Here is a 15,051-nt window from a genome sequence, read left to right on the forward strand (position 1 = left end):
CAAAAGCGTGGACCAATTTTTCTGCATCTTTTCGGGTCAGGATAGGCCTAATTTTCGCAATATTACGCAGATGAAAAAATGCAGTCCGTGAGGTTTGTTTTAAATGAGAATTAAAAGACAAATCTTGATCAAATATTACTCTGAGGTTTCTTACGGTAGTGCTAGAGGCCAGAGCAATGCCATCTAGAGAAACTATGTCATCAGATAAAGAGTGTGAGTGTTGCATGTGGTCATGAATTAACACAACTGTTGAACATGTCATATAAAATTAAAGGATTGCTTCATGGTTTTTAAATCTCATACACTCATATGTATGTTGAAACAGTTGCTGTAATCATTGATCTCATCCTCACTGGTCATGAAGAGATGCTTCACTGGGATTCCAGCGTGAGCGACGGGGAGTCCACAGCACAGCTTTTGTACAAAAACTTATTCTAAACTTTAGTCAAAATTAATATCCTCTCATTTCTCACACTGCCACTGGTTGTGAAGATGTTTGAAAATGAAAAAAAAAAAGATTGGGCATGGAGTTAGAACTAAACTCACTCATTTACATCTTATAAAGGCTTAAAGTTAAGGGTGCTTTGAGTGACAGGCTGTCTGCGTAGTGTCACCACAGTCTGTAGGTTCAGACACATCAAACCTACATCAAAGAACTAATAGCAATGAAGGCTTAGTGTTGTGTTGCTTCACATTGCGTGTGTCTCAGCTAAACAGTTGCACTTAAACACACCGCTAAGATTACAGCCAACGACCAACTAGCACGTAGGTCCTGCACCTGTGTGGGAGGAAATAACTTTCCATAGCAGCAGGCTAACATAGTCTGTATTTGTCATTCAAAAAGGGAAACTGGAAGAGTGACAGGACAGATTAAAGAAATCCCAGAGGTGAAATTCAATTTTTTTCACCCTGTTGTCATATACACACAGCCCGGAAATACACACACATGCAAAAACAGGACCTAAACATGCCTTAAGTGCAGAGATGTCAGAGTGAGGGGGCTCAGTGCCTTGCTCGAGGGCATCTTGTCAGTGCACAGGAGGCGAACTAACAGCTCTCCAGCTACCAGCTACGTGCCATACTTGGTTTGTACAGAGACTGGTGACCCTCTGGTGCCCAATTTATGTCCCTGTGTACCCTTTTTCTATTGGCACTCTTGGCTGCGCCGATTTTTGTTTCCATTGTCAGTGTAGACACGCCGTCCCACGCTAAGCCGCACCAGACATGGACCTTCGTGAGCAAGTAACAAAACGTGTAGCTCAGCATTTGACGTAAACAGTGACGTGGGAGGGAAGCCGTGGCTGGTCAGTCCTTCGGCAATTCTCTCATAAGTTGGCCCGTTCTTCACCGTCCCCGTCATCTGACGGTTAATGGCCTCTTCGTTTGCGAGGGCAAGGAGGGCGCGCAATTCCTTGTCTCTCCAGTTGCTCATCTTTATTGTAGTGTCTGTCAGGTTTACGTTTCCCTCTTGCTACTGTTTCCTGTTTATCCACCGCCAGTGGCTCGCACGTGCAGCGTCATCAACAGCTCCTCCCACAAGTCTTCAACAGCCCCTCCCGTGGCGGAAGGCCGCCTCTGTCTTTTTAAACTAAAGGGTTCCGCCAATATGACTACCCACGAGGCGGAAAATTGGGCACCTCGGATCAACTCGCCAATCCGGCTCTGTGTGTGTAAACGCTCGCAGCTTGCCGGCAAAACGGCCCAACATTCATGGAAAATCTGGCAGTGTAAAAGGGGTGTGTGAAAGCGGTGGCTTGGTGTGTCAGGGCCTATGACTCAGATCCACCCCTCGCTCCTCTACAGCTCCAAAAATGCAAGATTGTGACAGACAAAATGTCAAATTGGAGGCAATGGGGGATGTAACGACACCTGTGTCCAATGTTTTTATTCAGTCTATGGTAAAATCGCTGGAGGTTTCTTTCAACGGGAAGAACGATTACAGCGAGCAAAAAGTGTTTAGATGTACATATGGGCATGTGAGCATTGTTGTAAGACTGATTTGAAAATATGTGAAGCGTCCTTCACATACAGTGAGATCCTGTAAGCTTTACTGAATAGTCATTAACAGTATGTGTCTCTTTGGAGTTGCATCTCAATATGTATTCCCTCTTTAAACTGACATACTAATCATTTTTCAATCTGGACACTTTTTACAGACAAGTATGTGCAACGACATCACCAACACCACCATCATCACCAACTCTAGTTGCTGGGTGGAGCCCCTTCAGGGTGTGGGTTACAGTGTTGTGTTCCTCCTGGGTTTCCTTGTCAATGCTTCGGCTCTGCGTGCCTTCATCGCCAAACGGCACTTCTGGACAGACACCCACGTCTACATGTTCAACCTGGCCATAGCTGATTCTGCCCTCATCCTCTTCCTTCCATTTAGGGTCTGGGATGCCGTCTTCTGCCTGCCCAGGACTGTCCTGTGTACTGTCCTCATTTTCATACATTTCATCAACATGTACGCCAGCATCATGACCACAACGGCCATCAGTGTCCAACGCTACCTTCTTATAAGGTTCCCACTGCAGGCCAGGTCATGGAGGAAGAGGAAAGAGATAGCCTTTGCTGTGTGTTTGGTCTTATGGGGACTTCTTGTGACAGTATGTGCTGTATTTCGAGAGGACAATTACCCTCCAAAACTCTGGACCTGTTATGAAAGATGTAAAAATCTACCACTTAAAATAGAATTTCTAGTCATTCTGTTTCTTCTAGGCTTCCTCACTCCACTGTTGATCATCGTCTTCTGTTCCAGCCGCATCATCTATATTCTGTTAAAGGACAATGACAAGTCAGAGGAAAAGAGAAGCACCGTTGGCATAGTAACAGCAAACATGGTTGTGTTCATCTTCTGCTATACGCCGATCCATGTCAGCTTTCTTGTCAACTACTTTTCCGAAGTACCCCCAAACTGGCAGTCTGCGTACTTACCTGCACACAAGTTTTTACTTGTGGCTGAATGGATCGCCTCCACAAACTGCTGCTTTGACTCCATCAGTTATTTTTTTCTACTGAAACGGTTTTATTCATAAGTCTGTGGGAGTTCAAGCATTTATGTGTAATTATTTCAGACTGCGTGATATAAAATAAATGATGTTGTTAAAGGGGTACTCCACTGATCTTACGCATCATGTTCAGTTTACAGGTCACGAGGAGTACCAATTAGCCTGTGTAATGTGCCTCTGGAGGGAGTTTGAAAAAATGAATAAATATTCTCACAGTTTTGACATAAACCTGCATCACAGTCTGGAGGAGTGGCGTTTGAGGGAGGTGGGCGTTCAGTAGGGGAGCCAGTTTACGCTGTGTGTTAAAATGCATCCTGGGTGATCTGATCACAAGTGGACAGCGCTAAATAAACAACCATACAGACGCACTGTGATCCGATCACTCAAACCACTTGCAGAGGTGGTCTGAAATGCATTTGATCACATATCTTTTATAGTGTAAATGCAAATGTTTGCTGCAAGGCTGCCCCCCGACTAAGAATTTTCCTAGTTGACCAATAGTCATCATTTAGAGCCATTAGCTGACTAGTCGCCTGCATGTTTACGATGTTAATTTAATTATTAAATCATATATTTGTCTGTAACTTGTCTTGTTTTTCCTGATGTCGCAAAATTACCTGACTTCACTTTTGTATTTGACATTTCTTGCTGATTTATTATAATGAATTGTAGGCTGTGTGTAACAGGGTCAATTATACAGCAGTAAAATGTGTAACAAAGTAAAATGTACATTTGGATGTTATAATTACACAAGATGTGTTTCAGTTGTTATTACCTGACACACTGAGGCCTCCATAGTCAATATGTGGAACATCTGATACTCAGTTTCTGTACCTCTACCTTCACCTTTGGGGGCACCCCACCTATAAAGTGGTGTCTCCCACCTTATCTCTCCCCTTGTGCTGCCAGGTATGTTTTCTGTGTTTTATTGTACTGAACTGAATGTAACATGGCTGCCCTTTTGCTGTTGTGCTCCATGGGAGAAAGGCTGGAGTTAATATGGTTGTAATTGACAGAGGATTTTGTTTTCACCTCTCTCTGTCAGGAATAAATGGAGATCGCCTCCACAGATATCCACGGTCTGGGCCCCCTTATATCAACACAATGCAGACAACACTAGAGTTCAATGGTTACACATGTAAAAATGAACTTTCCAGCTAGTTTCATGTGACTCATCAGTTCCCTGTGGGTTAATTGATTTATGGTTACACCCCATTTGAAAAGTAACACTGAGTTTTATAGAACATTTGTTTAACTCATGACATGAAAGTAAGGTTAATAATACAACTTAGATCAGAAAATCTTCAGTTTAACTCAAATTAGTTGATGCAGAAATGAATGCACCCCACAACAAAAACTACTACATCTCATATTTTGTATGACCATCAGTTCCAAAAACATTTATCTTGGTCTCATCACTCCAGAGTACAGAGTCCCAGTAGTCTTTATCTTTTTCAGCATGGGCCCTGGCAAATTCTAGGCGGGCTTTTTTTGTGCATGGGCTTCAGGAGAGGCTTCCTTCGTGGTGGACAACACCCACAGTAAACAGCCACCCCAGTTTGGCTTTCAACCTACTTTAGCAAACTGCGGTGAACTTGCATGGCGATTTTCTTCAACCCTTCTCATCAGAAGACGCTCCTATTTAGGTGTTAACCTCCGTGGACAGCCAACTTTTGCGACTGTATTCTGCCTGATAAGTAAAGCTTTGCTGATCTTCTTGTAGCCTTCTCTCTTGTATAAAGAAATGATTTACTTTCTCAGGGCTTGTGACATTTCTCTTCCATGTAGTGCCATTGCTGACAGCATGAAATGAGAAGGGGTTTTCTTTGTTAAGTAATGCTGTTTTATAGTCAACTGCCTGCTGCACACCTGTTTAATGAGTAATTAGATGCACCTGTGGTTGAATTCTTGTTGTAGTCTAAACTTTAGCTTTGCTCCTGAGACTTTCATTGGGGTGTACTCACTTTTACAACATGGTCTTGAATGAATTTGTTAGGAAAATTAATTTTTTTGTGTGTGCAAATTAACAAATCTAGTTTGCAATCAATGGCCCACATTTGCGGGAGTATTTTGTAGTATAGTATCCCATAGAAAATGTTGACTCTGAAAGGAAACTAAAGGCTTTGTGACATATCTGTCGGGGTCTACTCATTTATGCTGAGCACTGTATGTAGTTGTTGCTGTATAAACTCTCCAGCTGCTTTAGGGATGTTCATGGGCATAAGTGTGTGTGTGTGTGTTGTGGGATATAAATATCTGTTATGTAACTCACTCAACCTTTTGTTGACCTTACTGCACTCTGTGTGATGTTCAAAGCATCATATCAAAGCAGAGAACAAGGGCTATTCTCATCTCTGCACCAGACCTCTCAACAAAACTACTGTCTGCGTCCAGCTCAGCAGCACAGACAGACAACGTCCAGTCAATGCACAGCCAGGCACCCATGGGAGTTCAAGCGTCTCACTCCCTCACAGAGGCGAAATGAAGACCAGTGTCCAGCTCCCTCTTGTGGCGAGGAGAGTAAATCCTTGAGAGATTTTTCCGCTGCGTCTCTGCTCTGAAGCTGATGTGAAGTCTGAACCTGCCAACCTGATGACAAATGTGTCTCCTTTATAGAAAATAAAGTGCAATAATGGCATCACTTGAGACTGCTGTGAAGTAACGTAATTGTGTTTGTAAATGTGTGTATATGCGTGGGCACGCGTTTGATGATATGCATTTATTTCAGTGGGTGCATTCGGAACCACACTCGACAACATTAGCAGTCAATTATATAATGCCATTTAATAGCAGTACTCCAAAGATCGATGGTTATTATAACAGCAGTATCTTAGCAACTGCAAAAAAAAAAAAAAAAAAANTAGCACCTCCAAAAAAAAAAAAAAAAAAAAAAGGAAAGAAAACAGAGAAAAAAAAAAAACCTCAGCAGGCATCAGTCAAATGAGAAGGCTCAGTTCTGGCTGAGATCAGGCCTGCGACTCTACTCTAATAACAGGAAACAGCTGAGCTCAGCAGTCAGCCAAAGTCACGTAAATACTGTACATACATCTTATTCACAGCATTGTCACCGAAGAGAGAAAAAAAACCTCACACTTCAAACACAGTCCTGTCTCAGAAGAGCATCGACGACCTCCAGGGTGATTATTTACACTATTCACACATGATACAGAACAGCTCCTTTTCAAAATGCAAAAACAAAAACAGAAAAAGTTTTTTGTGCTTTTCCTTATTACTGCACAGTATAATTACTATCAACAAAAAAACCTAATGAGTACATTCATTCACTCACGATGCTGACGAGTATTTTCAAGATCTCCCAGTATGGCAGTTGGTTGACGATGACAGACGGACAATCACTAGACCGCAGAACAAGAAGAAAAAGTCCAGAATCAGGACAGATATGACAGGAAATGAGATACACAGTGTTCCTTCGCAGCTTCTCAGTCCATTCGAAGGTTTGTTTATGAACTACTTATAAATCATTATCATTACACATTCTGGAATAAACACGGCTCATGTCATGGCGTCGGTGAATACATTGCAGTGTGATCATAAAAGGCATGACAAAGTGTTCGTTCTTACATATTTACAGTACATAAGTGTGGCATGGAAGTAGTTTATAAACAGACCCTCAAACACTGCTGGTAGCATTCAGCGTCATCCGGACAGACAGGGGGAGCTGAAACAAACAATTCCAACAGTACAAGCCGACATCTAAATTAAAAAAATAATATATCACATTCAGCATGTAAAGGTCAAAGGCATACATATTACAAGTATACTGCAGTAAGTGAGTGCACAGTACACGAGGTGCACTGCTGACTGAAATGGTCTTCATGGCACTTTAAAACAAGTTTCTCTCAGTTTTTTGCTTCAGTAATCAGGCATCAGTAAATCATTCATGGTTTTGGCACACAGATGTTAAAAAAAGAGGAGTTTTAAAGGAATACTTCACCCACAAAATGACCATTTGTAAATCGATGAGTCATGGCATGCTACTTTGAATTTGTGAGGAAAACTTTGTTTTACTCGTGCGCCTCTGTGGAAAATTAAACATATTGATTTAATGATTGACCAGGGACCACGTCTAACAACAGCAACGCTATGCCAAAACATCACTTTACAAACTCTCACACAACTCCTGCAGTATGATCCAAGTGTCATTCATCCAGTCATATACTAAGTACTTCCCAAACACAAGCTTCTTGAATACAATAGACAGAAGGCTGATATTGCTGTGCAAGAGCAAGGCCACTATATACAATCCGTCGCCTTTCTTTCTTATTTTTCATCTTCCGTATAAATTTCGCCGTGAAACTTGTCTCGCAGCGTTGCCAACACACAGGCAAAACAATACATGTGAAAAATGAATGGTGTGCTATGACTTTCCTCAGAGATTTGCCTCGCGGTTTTTACAAAATTCGCGAAAAAACTCTAAAATATCTCATTCGAAATGATTGGAGATTGCCGAGAAATCGACTTTAAATCACTCCTCTTTGAGGCCACACCAAATCGCCATACTCTCATGTAGGAAAATGAGTTAAAGTTTAAACGGCTCACAAGACTCCGGACTTTATTGGACCAAATGGGCATTTTGATATCTAGTATGTTTTTTTAAGAAATCACAGTTTACTTTTCATGTTTTTCACACTTTTCAGGTTTTATAATGGGTGTCTATGGGACAGAGCTAGAGTGGTGACATCATCGCTAGAGTGTGGAGGAGCAGCTTTTCTGAACAAATTGCTCTCACTGCCACAATTTTCACTCTACATACACATCATGTATACAGAGGCACATGTCTGCATTACCTGCTGCAAGGTCATAAATGAGGTCATTATATTACAGCTTCTGAGCAAGTTCTGCAATGGTGCTGATTACAGCAAGACCACTTAGACCGTTTCTCCTTAGTACTTAGTTCAGGGTCCACAGTTTAATACATTCAGCGTCATACTGACATTTGGCCATGTTGTAGTGCTAGTTTACTGTCTCTGTCAAGTAGCTGTCTGTTAGTCACTCACTCGGCACTTAGTCACTTTTGTATTGAACAGCACCCTTGTGCCGAAAAATCACTGTACTTAAAAATAAAGTGTTTTTTACAAACTTGACATGTTTGTGAGTCACTTGTGGTCCATTGACTCACTTTTGGACCACAACCCACCAGTTGGTGAACCACTGACTTAGACCTTCCTGTCCTATTGTTGCAACAAGTATGTTTGAATGAGTTTACGTTTTGAAGCACTTTGCTCAGCAGGGGCAACTGACTAGCTTTCCACTAAGTTCTCTCTCTCTCTTAAGTCTCTCAAAAGTCCTCCTTCTCCTCCTCCTCCTCCTCCTCCTCCTCCTCCTAACAGCTCTTCTGCACTAAGTGCAGTCTGTTTGGGCAGGTGTGAACACAGCAATCACACATCAAAACAATGAACAACAAATGAACTCTGGTGCGGTTCATTTGTGGTGAGAACGTGTTCCGACCTGGAACTGAACCAGCTGCAGTCACATGACACATTGTTTGTGTTAAACATGAGCATATTACAGTCCTGGAGGGTTATTAATGTGCACCTCCTCCTGTACTGCCTTAATATGCACATTCAGCTCATCCAATGCATCAAAACATTGTTTTCTAGTTGGAGCCGCGCCTCGTTTTCAAACTGTATGGTTTGACTAAAATGAACAATGACAGCAATATAGTCCACGATGAGCAGCGCTAAAATCAACCTGCGTAGTTGTCCCTCCATTATGACATTAGAAAGTGTCACATTTATCTTGCAAGTGTACTCTTCTTCAACACTTTGTTTACTTCCAGGAAATCCTGACCAATCAAGTGTAGCTTTCTCGTGGAGGCATTTTATGTGGTCCACTTGTAAATGCTGCCATGAGAACATGAAACTGGTCACTGATTCGGACCAAAGCAAGACAACTCCAGGTCTGAAAGCACCCCCAGATTGAAGCAATGCCTGGCAGACAGCCTGTCATTCAAGTAGCGCCACACTTAATCATGCGTAACTTTAAGCCTTAATAAAATGTTAACAGGTTAGCTATATAAATATTCCCCCCCGTACAGTCATGAATGTTAACGTTAGCTTTAGAGAACAAAACTAGACTGTAAGCATGTTTATATCTGCTCTAAAGTTGGGCATTTCTAACATGGAGGTCTGTAAGGATAGACTCACTTTTAGAGCCACCATCTAGTGGCCATTAGAGGAACTGCAGTTTTTGGCACTTCTACCTTGGCTTCATTTTTCAGCCCTGGACGTTGCCACTTGGAAGCACTGAGCACACGACTTGATTATTGGACTTGGACATACTGCACAAGTTGTGTGAGATTTTGTAAACAGATGTTTTGATAGTTTGGCTGTTGTGAGACGTTGTCCCCAAGCAATGAATGGATCAATATGTTCGTCGTTTACCGTGGTGCATGAGAGAAAAACAAAATCTTCCTTGAGATTCAGGGTAACATGGCGTGACTATCTGATATACAAATGGTCATTTTGTGGGTGAAGTATCCTTTTAAGCATCTTGGTGATTTCAATCTTGGAGCAGGTCGATATGAAACATATGAAAACAGATTTTCATACATTAATAGCTATAATGACATGATAATGTCTATTTTTGTTTGCAAGCTAGTGCCTGATATCATTTTTTTTGGAGTTACTGTTTGTCTTACATTATCTAAATTAAAGTTTACTATGTACAGATAAACCATATATTGCTGCTCACCACAAGGTCAGCACAAACCAGTGTTCATTCGTCCGCCACTGACCAGGACTGAAAATCAAATCATCCGGTCAGTTATAGCAAATTCTCATTATTTTCCACAGTCGTCGTGGGTGCACATCATCTCATCAAGTCTTACTTGCTTTTTACTTCTGTCTTCTTTATCTTGTCTCTTTTTTATGACTTCCATCTCCGCGCTAACACACTCACACCATGTTGTGTTGATCTAATCGCCGACCACTTCATGGCACCGGACACTTTGATGGGCTGAATATATAGTCCCATTTGCCTGCTGGGAACATTTCCGTTACCCCTGTTGGCTTCGAATTAGGCCACAGGTTTCAATCATCGCCACTGTAACTGTCACTTTGTTCTGTATCACGTCTGCGAGACCTTGACCCATTGTGGGCTTAAGGGGAAATTTTGCCCAATAAAACCTGACTGTGTTCTATAATTCAGCATTAATGAATGTGTGTGTGTGCGTGTGTGTGTGTGTGTAAAAACCCTAAGGTGACAGTGAAGGACAGGGTGTTCATATATTGCAGTGCCTTTACTTTAAATCCTCTCTTTCTTCCTTCCTTCCTGTCCAGCTCTGATTTTTCAGTCAGTCCAGCGTTCAGGTGCAATCTCCCCCGACGTCCTCGTGGAATTATTGGTCATTAAAGAGTACATGGAGTGTAAGGAGGAGGCAAACGAATAGAGCGATGGACGGCTGAGATGCCGTCACTTACAGAGAGCATGCGGTTGGCAGAAATAGTGCTGACATTTCAGTCCTGCACTCTGCTCTCCAACGACGTGAGTTATGGTCCCATATCCCCGTGAGACAGGTTCGAGGCATTTGGCACACACGTCGTGCTTCTTGTACACACAGAATACTAAATACCCTCCGTCACCTGTTCAAAAACATGTAAGCGTTGACTGTGTGTGTGCAGCAAAGAGGGAGAGAAGAAGAAAAGAGACGGAGAGAAAGATTCCTCGTCCTCCATTAGATTTGTGTTTACAGTCAGATTGACTTCAGTCTTTTGTCCGATGAGTCGCCTGCAGCTTCAGATACTTTTACGGCATTCAGATTTTGCAATTTCACTTCAAGTACCTAGTTGGCAATCAGACCAACAGGTAATATAGCATGGAACAGATGGGTGGCAGTCTTGTTAATGTTATCCAAGAGGGGGAGAGCATCCCACTCCTGCAGCAGTATTCGACTGGCTCTGCAGCCTCAGTTATTCTGCACAGAGAAGGCAGCTTGTAAGAGCCATGTCCATCTTTGTCTCTGTCATCTCTGCCCCCCCTCCCCGTTCAGTCTTTCCTTCTTTGTTTCTTTCCTTGCTTCCTTCTCTTTCCTCCCTCCTCCTGCTGCCGCTGAGTAGCAGGAGAGAGGCAACTCTGCAATGCAGACACAGCAACAACCTCAGTCCATCTGACCAATTAGTGTGAGCCAGGATATGAGTGGCAGACCCAGCAGCCAGTCATAAAGAGAGACTCATCATGGGGCGTGACGGGGAGGGGGGGTGGGGGGTGGTGGGGGGGTTGCCTGAGAGACTGACAGAGGAGNAGGTGGCGGGGGGGGGGGGGGGGGGGGGGGGGGGGGGGGGGGGGGGGGGGGGGGTTGCCTGAGAGACTGACAGAGGAGATCAGAGGGGCTGAATGACAAATAAAGATGTGGGGAAAAGAGAAAGGAAGGGAGAGGGGAATGGACAGAATGAGGAGGAGAGAGAAAAGAGAGAGCTATGTAAATAAAACAGAGAGCGTTGGACATGGAAAAGCTCCCATCCGCTTCATTCCCTCAAGAGTCACTGGCCAGCCTGAGTCCTATCACTGCAGTTCTTCTTACTCATCAGCTGGCTGAGATCCACCAGCTCGCCCAGCTCCCCTCGTTCCAGGGCCCCTCGCAGCAGAGCCCTGCTCAGCCCGGGGGTGTGTTGCTGGGACACGTAAGCCTGGCTGCTGGGAGCTGGCATGGATGGTGGAGGCAGGGGGACGGGGACCATGCCGTGGCTGCTGAGGATGTATCCCTCCGGGGCTGGCCAACGCAAAGGCAGCGGCTCGCCGTACTCCATGGGGGCGCTGGGTGCTGAGACCACCCTCCGGCGCTCAGGCGAGTCCTGGGGGGTCATGGGGTACACGTATTCTCCTGCAGACTTCCTGAGAGGGGCTTTGGGTGTCCCCCTCACTGCTTTTTCTTGCTTGCTCAGGCAGACGTAGTGCTGGCGTGGCGTGTCATTCCCTCGGCTCTCACCGCCATGTCTCCCGCCTCCCCCTTGCTGGAAGAGTCTGGTGGTCAGATAGACAGACGGGGGGATGCGGCAAGGTGAACCCAGACCCACAGAGCCTCCACCCAGGTACGTCTGGCTGGTGTCCCACCCTCCAGAGTTGGAGTCAGACAGTCGTAGGCCTCTGCGCTTCTGCTGCGGCGTGTGCTCCGGGGTTGGCAGGAAACCCGGGTCAAGCTCCCCTGACTTCACCCAGCCGTTGGGCATAACAAACAGGGTTTCCCCACCTTGAGTGCAAGGGCGCTCCCCGCCTCCTTGCCGTGTCACACTGAGAACAGAGCCTCCCATCCCACCGCCGTTGCTCAGCAAGCCTCTTTCGCGCCGCTGGATGGAGGACTGGGAGGAGGTGCCGTGGCGACGGTTGGTGGGCTTGTGGGCCATGATCCAGCAGACGGCGAGGCCGGAGAGCGCCGCCCCGATGGTGAACGCAGACACTGCAGACGCCACGAGCAGGTTGAGGGAGACCAAGCTCTCCGGTTCGATCAGCAAACTCTGCTGCAGAATTCCTGAAGATAAAGAGACACAATTATGACGGTGACATTTAGTAGAACAGTAAAGCATCGTCTCTCGATGTCTGTCCACAGGGTGCAGTTTTAAATTATCATCATTATTATATATAGTGCTATTCAGCTACTTAGTGCTTTTCCCCTCCCAAGATATAATTTATCATAATAAATCAATAACTACAATAACACTCATAATTGGCGATCATGGCGTTCAGCATTATACGACGATTATCTTTAAAAGGAGCTCTTCTCCAGTCTGGCCTTGAGGCTCCACAGGCTCCAGGTTCACAGAGGCCTGCACTTGTCATCAGCACAGCTCAGACCACAGCAGCTGACTCTCCTTTTCTCCTCTCTCCTCTCCTCCTCTCCTCACACTTTCCATCCTGCAGCCCGGTCAGTGAGTCTCTCCTCGCAGCATACCATTACCTCAGTGTTTCCACCCCAGCTCTAATCACTCCCATCTGCAGACACAGCAGCACATGCCTGTCCCTGGCTCGGCCTCTGCTGCGCTTTCACCGCTCGGATTAGAGTCTGTCAGGTCTGCAGCCTGGCATCGCTGACTTCTACTGCTATCAGTTTCTAAGAGCGGGATAAAAACTAGAAGCCCATTCATCAGTTTAAAACAAATGAGCGTGACAAGGGACTGGAATGCGTTTTGTGCTCTTTTTCTGGAAATTCAGATCTAACCGAGTGGATTTTATGACTTTGAATCTGGCCTAAAACAGGCGGAACAGTTCAGAAAGAATCTGCTGGAGAGGAAATGCCTGTTTTTTTTTTGTTTCCACTGACTTTGTGAATTTCAGAGCAGAGTTCAAAGAGGCCCTCTCTGGTGCTGCTGCAGTGACATCTGAGCCTCTCAACAGAAGTGACATCAGTATTTTATGCTAAGCTATTTCCAGCTTTCTCGTCGGCTACCCTCGGTCATTCCCCTCTCAGATGTTCAGCTTTGAGAGAACAAAGCCTCATGACCGGGACGATGTTGCAGTTCCCATCCTGCAGCCTGTGGCGGTTTTGTCTACCAGCAGCTACACCTCTCACATCCTCCCTAATTAAACGCTCTCACACTGGGAACGTTTTGACCTGTAGGCAGTGAGGCTGAAACCAAAATCCCACTTTGACTCCCACCTGATTCAGCTCTGAAAAGAGACACCAAAACACTTAGTTGCTAATATCAAGGTTGAGTGGATCTTGCTGAGCTGGGAAAGCAATCACATTATACCTAGAATTAGATTAAAATGTGCTAAATTACAGACGTTGTCACAGATACTCTCACTTGGTTGTATTTTCTTTTTTTTTTCAGAACAAAATGTTCAGTGACAAGCAGACAGGTGTAATGATGGACTGAGCCACTAGGTGGAGCCTGCCCTCAGTCGGCTGTACACAGGCAGAAGCATCCATGTCATAGTGCTGCAACCTACCATCACAGTCTCCTAGATGGGAGGTGGTGTTTCCATATTCCACATCTTGTTGAAACGGCAGCCTGCAGTCACACAGAGATCAGAACATCAGAGACTTAAACACTTCTCTTCACATACAAACAGTAGGAAACATATTAAAGTGCCCTTAATTCACAGTATATAGAGTTATGTCATCTGTGGTTAGAGTCCAACATGGCAGACACAAATAACGATATATCTGATTAAAATAACTTGTTATGTCCACATTTGGATAGAAAATTGCACATTAATGGGGATATTAGTTGATCGTCATCAATCAAATTGATATGGCACATATTGATGTGTCATCCAGTGTAATAGGATATGCTATTGAGCCCGTTATTGATTTTCTGCTTTTGCTTTCCGTCCCTAAGGGAGGTCAGAGGTCAGGGTCAGCCGATGATGATGGGAGCTTGAGGAGGGATTGTGATACTCAGTACCATGATTGATTCTGATACAGATACTAAGAAAGCTTCACATTGTTTATGGGAATATGAATTTATAAATGCTAACAACAGCAATTCTTTTTAAACTATTACTAATAGATAAAGGTTGGTATTTAACACTGTAAATCACTAAATCAAACACTACACCGCCATACATCTTTACTGGTTACAGAACCACAGTTAAAATGTATTCCATTATTTTATAGCTTTATTTAAAATTACTGACTAAAATTATTACAAAACACAGACAGAGGACGTTTGGATTACTGAACCACAGGATGTGTGCTGTGGTTCAGTGGTTTCCTGCATCACCAGAGTCTGCTCACTGGCACAAACATAAACTGGTTAAAGGAGCTGTGTGCTACATTCAGAGCATTAATATAGCAGCAAACAACTACTTGCTATGTGAAGATACACTCACCGGCCACTTTATTAGGTACACCTTGCTATTACTGGGTTGGAAACTGTTTTGTCTCCAGAACTGACTTAATTAACAAGGTGCTGGAAACATTCCTCAGAGATTTTGGTCCGTATTGACGTGATAGCATCACACAGTCCACATTCACGATGCAAATCCTGGATCCCAAAGGTGCTCTATTGGATTGAGATCTGGTGACTGTGGAGGCCATTGGAGTACAGTGAACTCATTGTCATGTTCAAGAAACCAGTTTGAGATG

At 44.2% G+C, this 15,051-nt stretch overlaps 2 protein-coding genes across 2 annotated transcripts in view; one reads left to right on the top strand and one right to left on the bottom strand.

Annotated features, from left to right (window-relative positions):
• gpr35b (G-protein coupled receptor 35 b) overlaps positions 1-3,800 on the top strand; it is a 7,010-nt gene extending 3,210 nt beyond the window's left edge. The window contains exon 2 of the mRNA XM_050032969.1: positions 2,157-3,800. Coding sequence (XP_049888926.1) covers positions 2,163-3,032 — 870 coding nt within the window. The 5' untranslated portion in view covers positions 2,157-2,162 and the 3' untranslated portion in view covers positions 3,033-3,800. The remainder of the gene's footprint in view (positions 1-2,156) is intronic.
• Positions 3,801-11,282: 7,482 nt separating this feature from the next.
• The window catches only part of LOC126383095 (semaphorin-6B-like), a 44,631-nt gene continuing 40,862 nt past the window's right edge, over positions 11,283-15,051 (bottom strand). Inside the window, exons 16-17 of the mRNA XM_050033525.1 lie at positions 13,911-13,972; positions 11,283-12,492 (exon numbers count right to left, since the gene is read on the bottom strand). Coding sequence (XP_049889482.1) covers positions 11,507-12,492; positions 13,911-13,972 — 1,048 coding nt within the window. The 3' untranslated portion in view covers positions 11,283-11,506. The remainder of the gene's footprint in view (positions 12,493-13,910; positions 13,973-15,051) is intronic.

This window comes from Epinephelus moara, chromosome 21, assembly GCF_006386435.1.
Source record: "Epinephelus moara isolate mb chromosome 21, YSFRI_EMoa_1.0, whole genome shotgun sequence".
NCBI classification, from domain to species: domain Eukaryota; kingdom Metazoa; phylum Chordata; class Actinopteri; order Perciformes; family Serranidae; genus Epinephelus; species Epinephelus moara.